Raw genomic sequence first — 11,932 nt, 5'->3', positions numbered from 1 at the left:
AAAAAATGTGCCGTGGCTCAAGAAAGGTTGAAAATTACTGTGCTAGAGTATAGGTTGTATCATTTCTGACCAACGTTACCAGTATTACTGGGAGATTATGGTTACCGATGTTGATCACATCTGAAAGGAAGCACAATTGTATTGACTACAATTCTTAATGAAATAAAGGCAGAACTAGGAGAATATATTTAGAATGTACTGATCTTGTGCATTAAGACTAAGCACTTTTGATATAAAGTTATCTTAATTTGGAAACCGAAAATCTACAAGATGCTCTCTTTTCAGTTATTAACAGTTTTTTCCCGAACGCCATCACTCTACTAAACAAATAATTCCCTCAACACTGTCAGACTTTCTACTAAATCTGCACTTCTATTCTACTAGTTTTTCTCATCATTCCTATCACCCATTTCCTCCCATGTTGACTGTATGACTGTAACTTGTTGCTTATATCCTAAGATTTTTATTAATATTGCTTCTTCATTGCTTATTTGACCCCTATGACAATCATTAAGTGTTGTACCACATGATTCTTGACAAAAGTATATTTTATTTTATATACGCTGAGAGCATATGCACCAAGACAAATTCCTTGTGTGTCCAATCACACTTGGCCAATAAAATTCTATTCTAGTCTATTCTATTAAGAGTTCATTTATAAATATTGTTTATTTAGCAACATATTGAGAGGAGAGATGATCATCAAGGCTTGCCTATGGAACAACTTAAGAAATAACTGTAGCTGTGAACCAAATCCCCCCCCCTCCAATACGGGGAATTGCAAGAGCCTCTGAACCAACATATAAAACGGGAGAACCAATTAAAGCCAATATTAATGGAACAATTACAACATTCTGTGTTTAGAAATACTGTAGGACACAGGATGGGAGAGTCAGTTTTCTTTCATGCTCTGTTTCTTTTTTCTTTCTTTATGTGGGTGGAAAAAGATTTTCCAAATTTAAAACAAAACAAAACAAGCCCTGCCTATCATCAAGGGAGATGGATCCATCCTATGTGGGTAGAATGGAGTGTGCCCTGGCACAAAGTGAGATAATAGTTGTCAAGGTTCCAGGTAGCATCCAAACTAAATTCAGAGTCCGAATCAAAGTGGTCCAATTTATTGCCGGAGTCATCCTGGCACCTACACTGGGAAACCCAAATCCCAGTTTCCCACCCAGTTGAAAGTTCACATCCCTTGTCCTCCACCCACAAACTTGTCACATTGCCCACTCAGATTGTGCCAATGTGGCAAGTCCTTCCTCCGCTTCCGCCTAGGTAAGTGGGCATAGGATAGCCTTGAACCACTCAAAAGAATGCTTTGTCGCTCATGAAAATCATTCCTCCGTAACTTCCCATAAACATCAGGCCTTCTATAGATAGTGTGGCAAATTGTTAATTTATCACCAACTTCTTGACAAAAGTCATTTCCTGGCTCTTGGATGACATAGGGCCTGCTTTAGGAGGGACCTTCTGTCTCCTATAGTATTTGGTCATCCACTTTGAACTGGGTTCCCTTGATTAAACAATGCTACCAAAGGAGACAACAGAAGTGTGCCTTTTTTGTTGTGGTGCCTACCTTCTGGAATGAGGTTCCCCCCAAAAAATCAGGCTGGACCACATCCTTCTGGAGTGCTTTGAAGACCTATGATGAAAATAATTAAAGTCCCTTTGAGTTGTGTGTTCCTTTTTCATTCTGGTCAGTGTTGTCATCTTGACCATCCCTTACTTCATCACTTATTATATTTTTCCTCTAGTTTTCCATTCTTTTTACTTGTGAGCTGGCCAGTTTTTGGTGCTCAAGGGGTACCAAAAATGAATGAACCAATGAATCTAACTCAATAGGAAAAAAATACTATTGGCTGAACAATTTAAGGTGGAAAGTGGAAACCAGACTTTTTTGTATGTTAAGGACTTGCATTTTAGTGCCATGGCTTAATTCAAATAGGGATTGGATGATCTTCAACCTATTGCTAAACAACAATTCAAATTCCTATTTCTTAAGGTAGCTGAGGCTTCTGGGAATGTTGATTCAGCCATATCTGGAATTCACGAGTTCCCTGTTTGAGATGCATTATAATCATTTGAATTAACTTCTTGAAAAGGAAGAAGGCAAGGAAATGTGCTTTTGATTACAACCTTACACTGGCTTTTAATAGTGCCGTGGTTAGAGTGCAAGGATGGAGAGTTAGGAACACAAATTCAAGGCTCCTTTCATTTATAAAGTTCATTGGATAGACTTGGCCTATTTTAATTTGTTAGTTTAAGATGAGTGTGGATAGGACGGAACTCTTTGCATTGCCTCAATTTTTTTTTTGCAGAAAATATTACCATAGTTACAATAAATAATAGTACTAAAGGGTTACTCAGTAGAATTTCTCTTTAGAAATTTCCAAAATTTAAACTCAATTTTTAAATGGTTTTGTTTTGTTTTGTTTTTGTGTGTTTTATAAATTTAAAAAAATCTAAAAACAAAAAAAGGAACAGTGTTTTCTAGATGGTCCAGAGGCAAACAAGGAAAAGGCCTCAAGGCAGATTGTGAAAGGAGTGCACTCTGCAGGTGCTCAGGAACAGTGCTTTCTAGATATTCCAGAGGCAAGTTTAAAAAAAGGGCCTCAAGGCAGACTGTTCAGTGCAGGGGTAGGCCAAGTTGGCTCTTCTATGACATGTGGACTTCAATTCCCAGAATGCCTGAGCTAGCGTGATTGGCTCAGGCATTCTGGGAGTTGAAGTCCACAAGTCAGAGAAGAGCCAACTTGGCCTACCCCTGGTTCAGTGGGAAAGGAGTGCACTCTGCACGTGCTCAGGAACAGCGCTTTCTAGATGTTCCAGAGACAAGCAAAACAAAGGGCGTCGAGGCAGACTGTTCGGTGGGAAAGGAGTGCACTTTGTACGTGCTCAGAAGCGCTCTTCATGGGTTCCAAGAGAAAGATAACAGACCCCCCCCCCCCGCATCTCCTCACCTTCCTGCCCTCCCCCCCCATCCGCCTGCCCGCTGCTGGGGGAAACTGAGCAACGGGTGTGGGCGGGGCCAAAGCCGGCAGGGAGGGGCCAGCGGGCGGAGCTGCCGGTGGCTTGTCTTGCTTAGCGCGGTCGGCTGGGCTGGTTTGCAGACCCGCGGCTCGGCTCCGTCGTTCGCTTGCTGTCGCCGCCGCCGCCATCCGGGCAGCCTCTACCTCCCGAAGGGAACTCGGGAGCGATGGGCCCGGCGCTGCTGCTCCGCGCTGCTTTCGAGCCTCGGAGCCGCCAAGGTAGGAGATGCGGACTCAACCGCGTTCGCTTGGGCGAAGGGGCGATTGGCCCGAGCGAGGCGAATAAAGGAGCCAAAGGGTGAAATTGGGTTAAATTGAGTTACACGTTTAAAGTAGACCACGCTTTGGTGGGGAGGCTAACGGGAGATTTCTCTTTCGTTTCCCTCCATCGTTTGGTGGTGGGGGGGTGTATCATCGGTCCCTAGTTTGTGGCTTGGCTTCCTTACTTGAGCCGTCTGTCAGCCTCTATGTGTCGCATTTATATTCCTGCTTCTCCTTTAACACACTTCTGGCCAGATTTGCCAGGGTTTGATTTTATTTATTTATTTTATTTTATTTTTATTTATTTGTTTTGTCAAGTACAGTATGTGAAGACATAACAATATTTAAATACATCATACTAGTAAAAGTCAAAAATTGGAAAAAAGCATTAGAAATAATAATATTCGTATACAAGCAACTAGTAAAAATAAAAGAAATGCAAAAGACTTGGAAGTATTAACATTCCGTATAATGATTTTATTTGTACTGTATTTGATTTGCTCATGACACAATGAAAGGAATTGTAATAATGATGTGATAACAGAAACGGTATTGGATCTGTAAGAACAATGGTTTGACTTTTTGTTTTAAATAATAAAAGCTTAAATAAACTTTAAAAATAATAATAAAAGAAACAGTAAGGACAGGGGACAGATTTCTGGGGGAGTAAAATTAAGTGGAGGATGCTTGAGGGTCTGTAAAACAACCAAGTTCCCCCAATTCAGGACTGGGCTCATCAGAAGTCGCAACCATTGTGATGGTGGGTGATTGAATTCATCAGAAGTCACAACCGATGATTTTCGCATTGCAAGTCCTGATTTTTTTTTCAGAGGAAGCAGGAATTATGGAAGACCAGGTGCCGGTTTATGTACAGGATTTGTCTCAGACTCCTCTTTGAGCAATTTCAAACGGCAAAGGACCTCTGGCTACACTTCTGGGTGCATGAGTACAAGTGTGCGTGCACAGAAAGTTAAAAAAAACGCCAAACCACCATGAATCATGCCTGTCAATTTTCACCCACCTTCCTGGCATAGTCACCGTGGGGCACGCCGTTGTGCAAGTGATTCACACATGTGCCTACGGGAAGCAGTTGGGTTACGATTCACAGGACTGACGAGTATGGGGGGACTTGAGTGTGGGAGGATAAGAAAGGCTTGCAAATTGTCTGTGTGGCTGTGCCAGGATTGAACTGTGCGTGTGGATGTGTGTGTGTCTTTGCGGGGGGTGTTTGCAAAAGAATGGTGCAAAGCACTCTTGTGTGGGGGAAAAAAAGTCTGAGTGTTTATTTATTAATGTACCCTGCTCAAAAAAAATAAAGGGAACACTTAAAAAAACAGAATATAACTTCAAGTAAATCAAACTTCTGTGAAATCAAAACGGGCACTTAGGAAGCAACACTGATTGACAGTCAATTTCCCATGCTGTTGTGCAAATGGAATAGTTGTGCAAATGAGAATATTTCATTCATTCAGATCTAGGATGTGTTATTTGAGTGTTCCCTTTATGTTTTTGAGAAGTATATTTGATTCCTATAGTTGCTCATCTCAACAAGGGTGCAGAATGTGAATGCCCCTGACTTTTACAGAAGGGGCGTGACAGGTGACTATCTAAAAAGCGTTGTGTCCTAAGACCTATGGGTGCCTATGTTTTCCTGATAAGGGTTGGGTGTCCAGGTGTGCTCACGCAAATGTTTTAAACGAAAGGTGCAGCGTGGAATACATGCATTTATTAATTTAGTTATTCGACTTCTATGATGCCCAATCCCGAAGGACCGCTTAGTAAATAATATAATACAAATTATTTAGTGACAAAGCTACAAGAAGAAGTCAGATATAAAATCTGAAACTAAAAACTGTATGTGATGGAGGAGCAAGGAGACATGTTCCACGATGCCGTCATGGATGCTTTATATAAGCAGCGAATCCCTTGCCACCGTCCCTGCTCCCGGGTGTCACGACTGATTCACCATCGCCTGGAGGAGAACCAGGGCGGCTGGAAGCAAAGGCAGAGCTGGGAAGGATGCTAAGTGGTAGCATAACATCAGCTTGATGCGTGGAGGGCTGACCATTACCCTGAAAAGTCAGCACCACGTTTGATTTTAACCATGCAATTCTTCGATGCTGCGTTAGATTTACCCAAGATTGCCTAATTTCCCTCCGGCTGGCGTGTGTGTATGTATATGTGTGTGTGACTCTGCAGGACGACTGCAGAGTCACTTTGGCGTCCTCGCAGATTTCTATATAGTTCTCTGCAGAGATGCCTGACTTATCTTTTTTTTGGGGGGGGGGGGGAAGAACTTCATTTCCTCATTCTCCCAGATGGTTTTCTTTCTCTTCATCCCTCTGTGCTGAATAAAGCTCAGGTTAATTTTTCTGATTTTTTTTTTTTAAAAAAGGGATCTGTTTGGCTACAAATAGCCAAACGGAGCAGGACATTTCAAATGGTCTGGAGCAGGGGTCTCCAACCTTGGCAACTTTAAGACTTGTGGACCTCAACTCCCAGAGCTTTGGTGGCTGAGGAATTCTGGGAGTTGAGGTCCACCAGTCTTAAAGTTGCCAAGGTTGGAGACCCGTGGTCTGGAGGGTTTGTCATCACTCTGGAAGAATCTAATCAGACTTATTCTTCAGGAAACTGGGCCACTGAATATAGATAGAGTGGAAGAGGTTAGGAATGATGAATGGGAATTACTGTATAATAATCAGATGCTGAGAGGGGAGTGTTTTTCATAGATCATATTGATATAGTTTGAGTGGAATCGGGATATGTGTTTCTACAGCGTTTGCAAGTGTTTGTGGGCATGGGTTTTGTGTATGTGTGAGAGAGAGAGAGAGAGAGAGAACAAATGGTTAATAAGATTAAGTGCTCTTTCTCTTTCTTACTGTATTTGTATTTTTTAAGTCTTGATAACATCAACAGAACTTCAGTTGCAGAGCTGCTTATAAATTGTATCATAAATAGACGATACACCTCAGTGGCAATCAGTCTTCATCACAACAAACAATTTAAAACGATTAACAAAAATTAGCTTTTGCCATAGAATTACTTACCGTTATTTTCAGTGGCGCAAATAGAAAACTCCTTTCTCCTCAATGCTTTGGCATTTGAGAGAGAAAATAAAAGCATTGAAAAATAGCTTTTCTTTTGTATTTCTGTGACTGTATGTTAGCACAAATGTTAGAATAATAAACCAACTATTATCTATTGTGCATTGGGGTGCATGTTGGGGGGGGGATGAGATTGATCTTGAGGTGTTTGCATATTTAGCAATTTATCCATTCATGCATGCATCCTTCTGTTTATTTATTTAAAATTAAATAAATGTGGTTCCATTTTCCAACGATTTACTTGCAAGTCCTCCTGCTGGGGTCCAACTGTTAGCTCTTGGTCTAACCCAGTATTTCCCAACCTTGGCAACTTGAAGATATCTGGACTTCAACTCCCAGAATTCCCCAAGGTTGGGAAACACTGGTCTAACCCACTTCAAGGGAATAAAAATAACACTGGAATCTCATACCATTCCACGCTCCCTGGAGAAGGGTAGAGTTAAAATCCATGTGCATCTATAACAAAGATATTATTTCGACAAGCAAGTTAAATGCTCTTCTCTGGTGAAATCGATAAGGTTTAAAAGTGCTTTCCTATGATCAGATTGAAGCTTGCCTTTAATTTTAATTTTTAATTAAACGTCTCATGTGTGCTGAGCTACTTATTGTTTGATGGGGGGTGTTTTCTGTTACTTTATATTGATGTGTAGTGAATCCAGCTCCAAGTCCACAGCAGGAATGATCTAATTATCTCCCTCCCTGCCTGGCCTCGCCCAGCCTGATTTATTCACTTCCTGTCAATCATCTTCCCTGTTTCTTGCAGCCTCTGCCCACCACAGGCAGCTCCCATGGAGGGATGAATCATAACCTGTCAGGGGGGGCCAGGCGGGCACGCCGTGAGCTCCAGGGGGCACCCTATGAGGCTGTGGAGACCGCCTTGGCCAATGAAGTGTATTACCCGGAACTGGTTCAGCTGGCTGCCCTTGAAAGGGCCCTGTCGACTCCGGGGAGCCAGCTACAAGAAGATCACTTTGCCCAAGCCTTGGAACGAGCGTTGGCTTCTTCCGGGAACCAGCTGGCTGACGAGCGGATGGCCCAGGCCCTCGAAAGAGCTGTGTCCCCACCTAGCAACCAGTTCCAGCCAGACAAACACCTGGCACGTGCTCTGCAGCGCCTCCTTCAGGATGGGCATCGCCGAGACCAGGAATCCGTCTACCTGGCAAATCTGTTGAGGCTGTGGGATGATGCCAAGGGGGCAACCTTGTACCCCGAGTACGACGAAACCGGCTTGGCAGGCGGCTCCTCTCCACCCAGAGCGCTGCCGAATCGTTACTGGGCCCCCGAAGGAGGATTCGAACCCCAAGAAGAGCTGGGCCCAGAGGAGGAAGCTGCTGCAGAGGTGGACCCTGAGATGCTGAGGTAGCCAGAAGTGGGGGTTTTTTAAAGCAGAGTTTGCTTTGAATAAGGATTTAATATCCAGAATGAGGCCAGTGAGCTATAGGACATAGAATGGGATGTGCCTCTGAGCATGTGTCAATTCAGTTTCCACTGTTTAGCGAAATCAGGCCCCTCTCATACCTTAATCCAGTGTTTCCCAACCTTGGCAACTTAAAGATATTTGGACTTCAACTCCCAGAATTCCCCAGCCAGCGAATGCTGGCTGGGGAATTCTGGGAGTTGAAGTCCAGATATCTTCAAGTTGCCAAGGTTGGGAAACACTGCCTTAATCGAATCAAACTTTTTATTTTAAAAAAATATTTTTATTGATTTTATAATATAAAACACACACACAACATATAACAAGTACTCAGTGATTAGTGCCTGCCACCAGACAACATCCGCACCTCTACCAAAATGGGGGCATATTTTGTATATACCATTTTAAATCAGGAGCAATATATCTATTTACATATTATAAGGTGATTCCAATTTATTCCTTATAGCTTGGTCTCGAATCCTACTCACCATATATCTTCTTACCTTGTCCCATCGTCCCATCAGTTCCCTAGAGATCAGTTTCATTGGCCGAATTCATCTTTTTAGAAGAAAACAAAATGGTGGTTTGATTGTCTTTTGGGGAGTAGTTTACAAAGGAAGCATAAATAACACAAAAGTGGAATTTTTTTTTCCAGATTTGCAGCTCCTCCTTGCACTGAGAAATATCCGCTCTCTGGAATAAATATTTAAGAGAGAGTTGCTGCAGAGGGAAGAAGGCAGCTCTATTATAATTCTTCTCCTATCCTACATTGTTAGAAAATTTTCCTGATAATTATTATGATAATCATTATTTCATCAATAGAAAGGTACTTTGGACCAATAGTATTTATTTAAAAACATAGAAACATAGAATGGTCCATCTAGTCTGCCCTTATACTATTTCTTGTATGGATGGATATATGTTTATCCCAGGCATGTTTAAATTCAGTTGCTGTGGATTTACCAACCACATCTGCTGGAAGTTTGTTCTAAGCATCTACTACTCTTTCAGTAAAATAATATTTTCTCACATTGCTTCTGATCTTTCCCCCAACTAACCTCAGATTGTGCCTATTTATTGTTTAACTATTTGTTTGTTTAGCTATTTATTGTTTGTTTGTTTAACATTTATATAGCTGCCCTATTCGTACCAGGAGTCCCCAAAGTTGGCAACTTTAGTACTTGTGGACTTCAACTTGTTGAAGCCCATAAGTTGAAGTCCACAAGTCTTAAAGTTGCCAACTTTGGGGACCCTTGTCATATACAGTGACTCTGGGCAGCATACAACTTTAAAAATGTATGCTCATTGAATTATGATTGCATTCAGGGTTATTACATTTGATTAGACTTGTAACATTTTGCTTTTGATGGGTAAATCTCCGGTCTGGATTAGTTTAGGAAGCCTTTCTCCCTTGATTTTCTGTGTAGCAAAAGATGCTATGAGACCTTCTGGGGCAAAGCAATGGCAAGAGCTGCTGTTCGGGTGCAAGCCATGTTTTTTGAGAGCTGCTCCAATGTACAACTCGTTGTCTTGTGCTTTCGGGAGGTCCCAAGTTGGAAAAAAAAACTTCCTTCTTCATACGGCTGTGAGAAGTGTAACAACCTCTCCAGAGAAAAGTCAGGCTTGGGCAATGGGTTCATGGGTCAAAGTGACTTCTAGGAACTGCAAGGAGCTATCACTGAGGAGCTGGCCAGTTTGCCCCTTGGCGGGCATTCACACATTCCTCTCCATTATTAAGCTCCAGCTATTTTCCAGACAAACACAACATACCAAGGGAGAGACGTCTCTTCACTGATGTCACCAGTGCAATTTGGAGAAGGGAAGGCTTGGGGCCCAGCGATCCCATGTCCAGTTCTCTGTCTGAATGGGTCAGCTTCAGCGGTGAAATCTACTTATCTCCCTTACCGGTTCAGAAGCACGTGTGTGTGTGTCCCCATCACACGTACTTTTCCACCCTCTGCGCATGTGCAGAAGCTTTTGTGCATGCACAGAGGGTTAAAAACACAAAAATGGTGACTTCCGGGTGGGCAGACCCTCCACTACCGGTTCTCTGAACTACTGGTGGCTGCCGCTACCAGTACACCCTAACTGGGCCGAACCGAACATTTCATCCCTGATCAGTTTAATGGGGAAAGGATCTTCAGTGCACATAAAGATTTCCCCCCAATTCTGTTCTTGGGAAAGGAAGAGTTGGGATCTGTTATCTTCTTTTGTAACAGCTTTTGAAAGGGAGGAGAGAAACCACCAAATGCGTTAAAGGTTTGGCTTGGCCCAGAATGAAGTGTGAACGTGACTGTTGTAGCTCGTAAGCCATGGTTTAAGAATATGCAGGAGCCCAGCCACCATAGCCCTTTTAATAAAAGCCATGTTTAATAAACCTTTAAAGCCCTACTTGGCTTAGGACCAAACTATCTTCGAGACCGCCTGCTATCACATAGCTCCCAGCGACCAACAAGGGCCCATAGGCTTGGTCTTCTCTGGGTTCTGTCAGCTAAACAGTGTCGACTGGTGGGTCAGCAGGGGAGAGCCTTCTCTGTGGTGGCTCCGGCTCTTTGGAACCAGAGGTCCAAACTACCCCCACCCTACTGGCCTTCCAAAAATCTGTAAATACCTGGCTTTCCCAGCAGGCCTGGGGTTGCTGATCAGATGGCAAACCATCGGGATCCAGCCACTAGACATGCATGATTTAAAAAAAAACTGTTTTAATTGTTGATTTTAAATTGCTCTGAATTCGTTTTAGTGCTTTTATATTGCATTATTTGTATTTGGATGTGAGTTACTCAGAGTCCTTCGGGAGTTGGGCAGCATATAAGTCCAAACAAACAAACAGCTAGCTAGCTTAGTATGAACCGAGTCTGCAAATCAATACCAGAGTCTCTTTCCTGCAAAAGTGGCTTGTGGCTTAAAGTGGCGGTGTGAGTGGAGTGGCAAGCCCCCGATTCTACCTTTTCTCTGTCCTTTTCAGGTATCTGATTGGCAGGATCCTGTCAGGAGCAAGCAACCTCCCTTCACAGCGCCTCCCGCTGGCTCCCCGACGCCTGCGCCGTGCCATTTTTGATGGAGGAGACCTCCCCGAGCCCCCCAATCTTCTGCGGGTCAAGCGCCTGGGTGGGGAGAGCGGGGACGATCTGCAGCGAGTCAAGCGGACAGAAGGAGAAGGGGTGGGCGGGAGACGGAGTATGAGTGGGGGCACCCAGAGGCTCCGGTATATCTCCGAATAATGAGAATTGCTTTCTGCGAAACGAAACGCTGGGGCGCTGCCTCATTGATGAGCCCCTCCCCCTTTGAATGTCAATGGACTGTGAGTGACACCTTGTGTTCTTTCCTGCCTCCGTCCTACCTGTGACCCCAAAGTACTGGGAAAGAAAGGGGGATAACCTTGGACTGGGATCCCCAAATCCCAATTATGTCCTATAAAGTGTGTGCAGGGAAGGCCACTTTTCTCTCCACTGACCTTCTCGATGGAAAGGTCTTTTCAGCTACAGAGATGGTTTTTAATGGATGGCTAGCTAGTTCCTACTTCCCTCCAAAGCCAGAGCTAGGTTCCACCAGCCTCACCCTTCTCACATCTTGGCTTTTTTTTTTGAAACAACTATGGCTTAAACAAATGTCCAACTCCCCCCACCCATCCCAACTTCCAGCTGCCTTAATATTCCTCCTTCATTGATGCTGCCTCTCACCCCTCCCTCCCTGTTTCCACCTGCTTGTTTCTGTCTGGTTTGTAAAAGGGCCCCTTGTGTTCAAACCTCGTTGGCCTACATAAACACCAAGGCTGCCCTTGCTGATTTGTTGCCATGTTCGATCATGCTTGTGGCCAGAATTTTAGTGTTGATCAATTACTGAATAAAAAGTCCCACCAGGTAATTTTACTGTAGCAGTGGTCTTGTTTGTGTTGTGCTGTTGTGGAAACTTTGGGGGAACCTTGGACGTGGCCCTCAGAACTCCTCCAGAATTTGACATGAAATTCTAACTTGTAGAATGGTGATGACACGCATGGGGAGGCACTATGTTTCTTATGTTTAGTTAATTAACCTTCAAATGTTTTGGTTTTATTTGGCTCCCACCTTTCTACTCAAAAGGGTAACTAAGTTTGAAAGACATTGGGTATCCAGGAGTTGTGA

At 43.4% G+C, this 11,932-nt stretch overlaps 1 protein-coding gene across 1 annotated transcript; it reads left to right on the top strand.

Moving 5' to 3' along the window:
* The first annotated feature begins 2,779 nt into the window (after nt 1-2,779).
* On the top strand, nt 2,780-11,675 carry PCSK1N (proprotein convertase subtilisin/kexin type 1 inhibitor). The gene is made up of 3 exons (XM_070736120.1): nt 2,780-3,248; nt 7,158-7,753; nt 10,777-11,675. The coding sequence occupies exons 2-3, from the start codon at nt 7,191-7,193 to the stop codon at nt 11,030-11,032; spliced, it is 819 nt and encodes a 272-aa protein (XP_070592221.1). The 5' UTR covers nt 2,780-3,248; nt 7,158-7,190; the 3' UTR covers nt 11,033-11,675.
* The last annotated feature ends 257 nt before the right edge of the window (nt 11,676-11,932 follow it).

The sequence above is a fragment of the Erythrolamprus reginae genome, chromosome 2, assembly GCF_031021105.1.
Source record: "Erythrolamprus reginae isolate rEryReg1 chromosome 2, rEryReg1.hap1, whole genome shotgun sequence".
NCBI classification, from domain to species: domain Eukaryota; kingdom Metazoa; phylum Chordata; class Lepidosauria; order Squamata; family Dipsadidae; genus Erythrolamprus; species Erythrolamprus reginae.
Note: the sequence above shows the minus strand (reverse complement) of the source record. Positions and strands in the feature narration are given on the sequence as shown.

Bases quoted from the DNA above. Each gene is read 5' to 3' on its own strand.
- PCSK1N (XM_070736120.1), top strand. From the start codon at position 7,191: ATGAATCATAACCTGTCAGGGGGGGCCAGGCGGGCACGCCGTGAGCTC. The intron at 7,754-10,776 runs GTAGCCAGAAGT...TGTCCTTTTCAG, and splicing joins GTGGACCCTGAGATGCTGAG to GTATCTGATTGGCAGGATCC.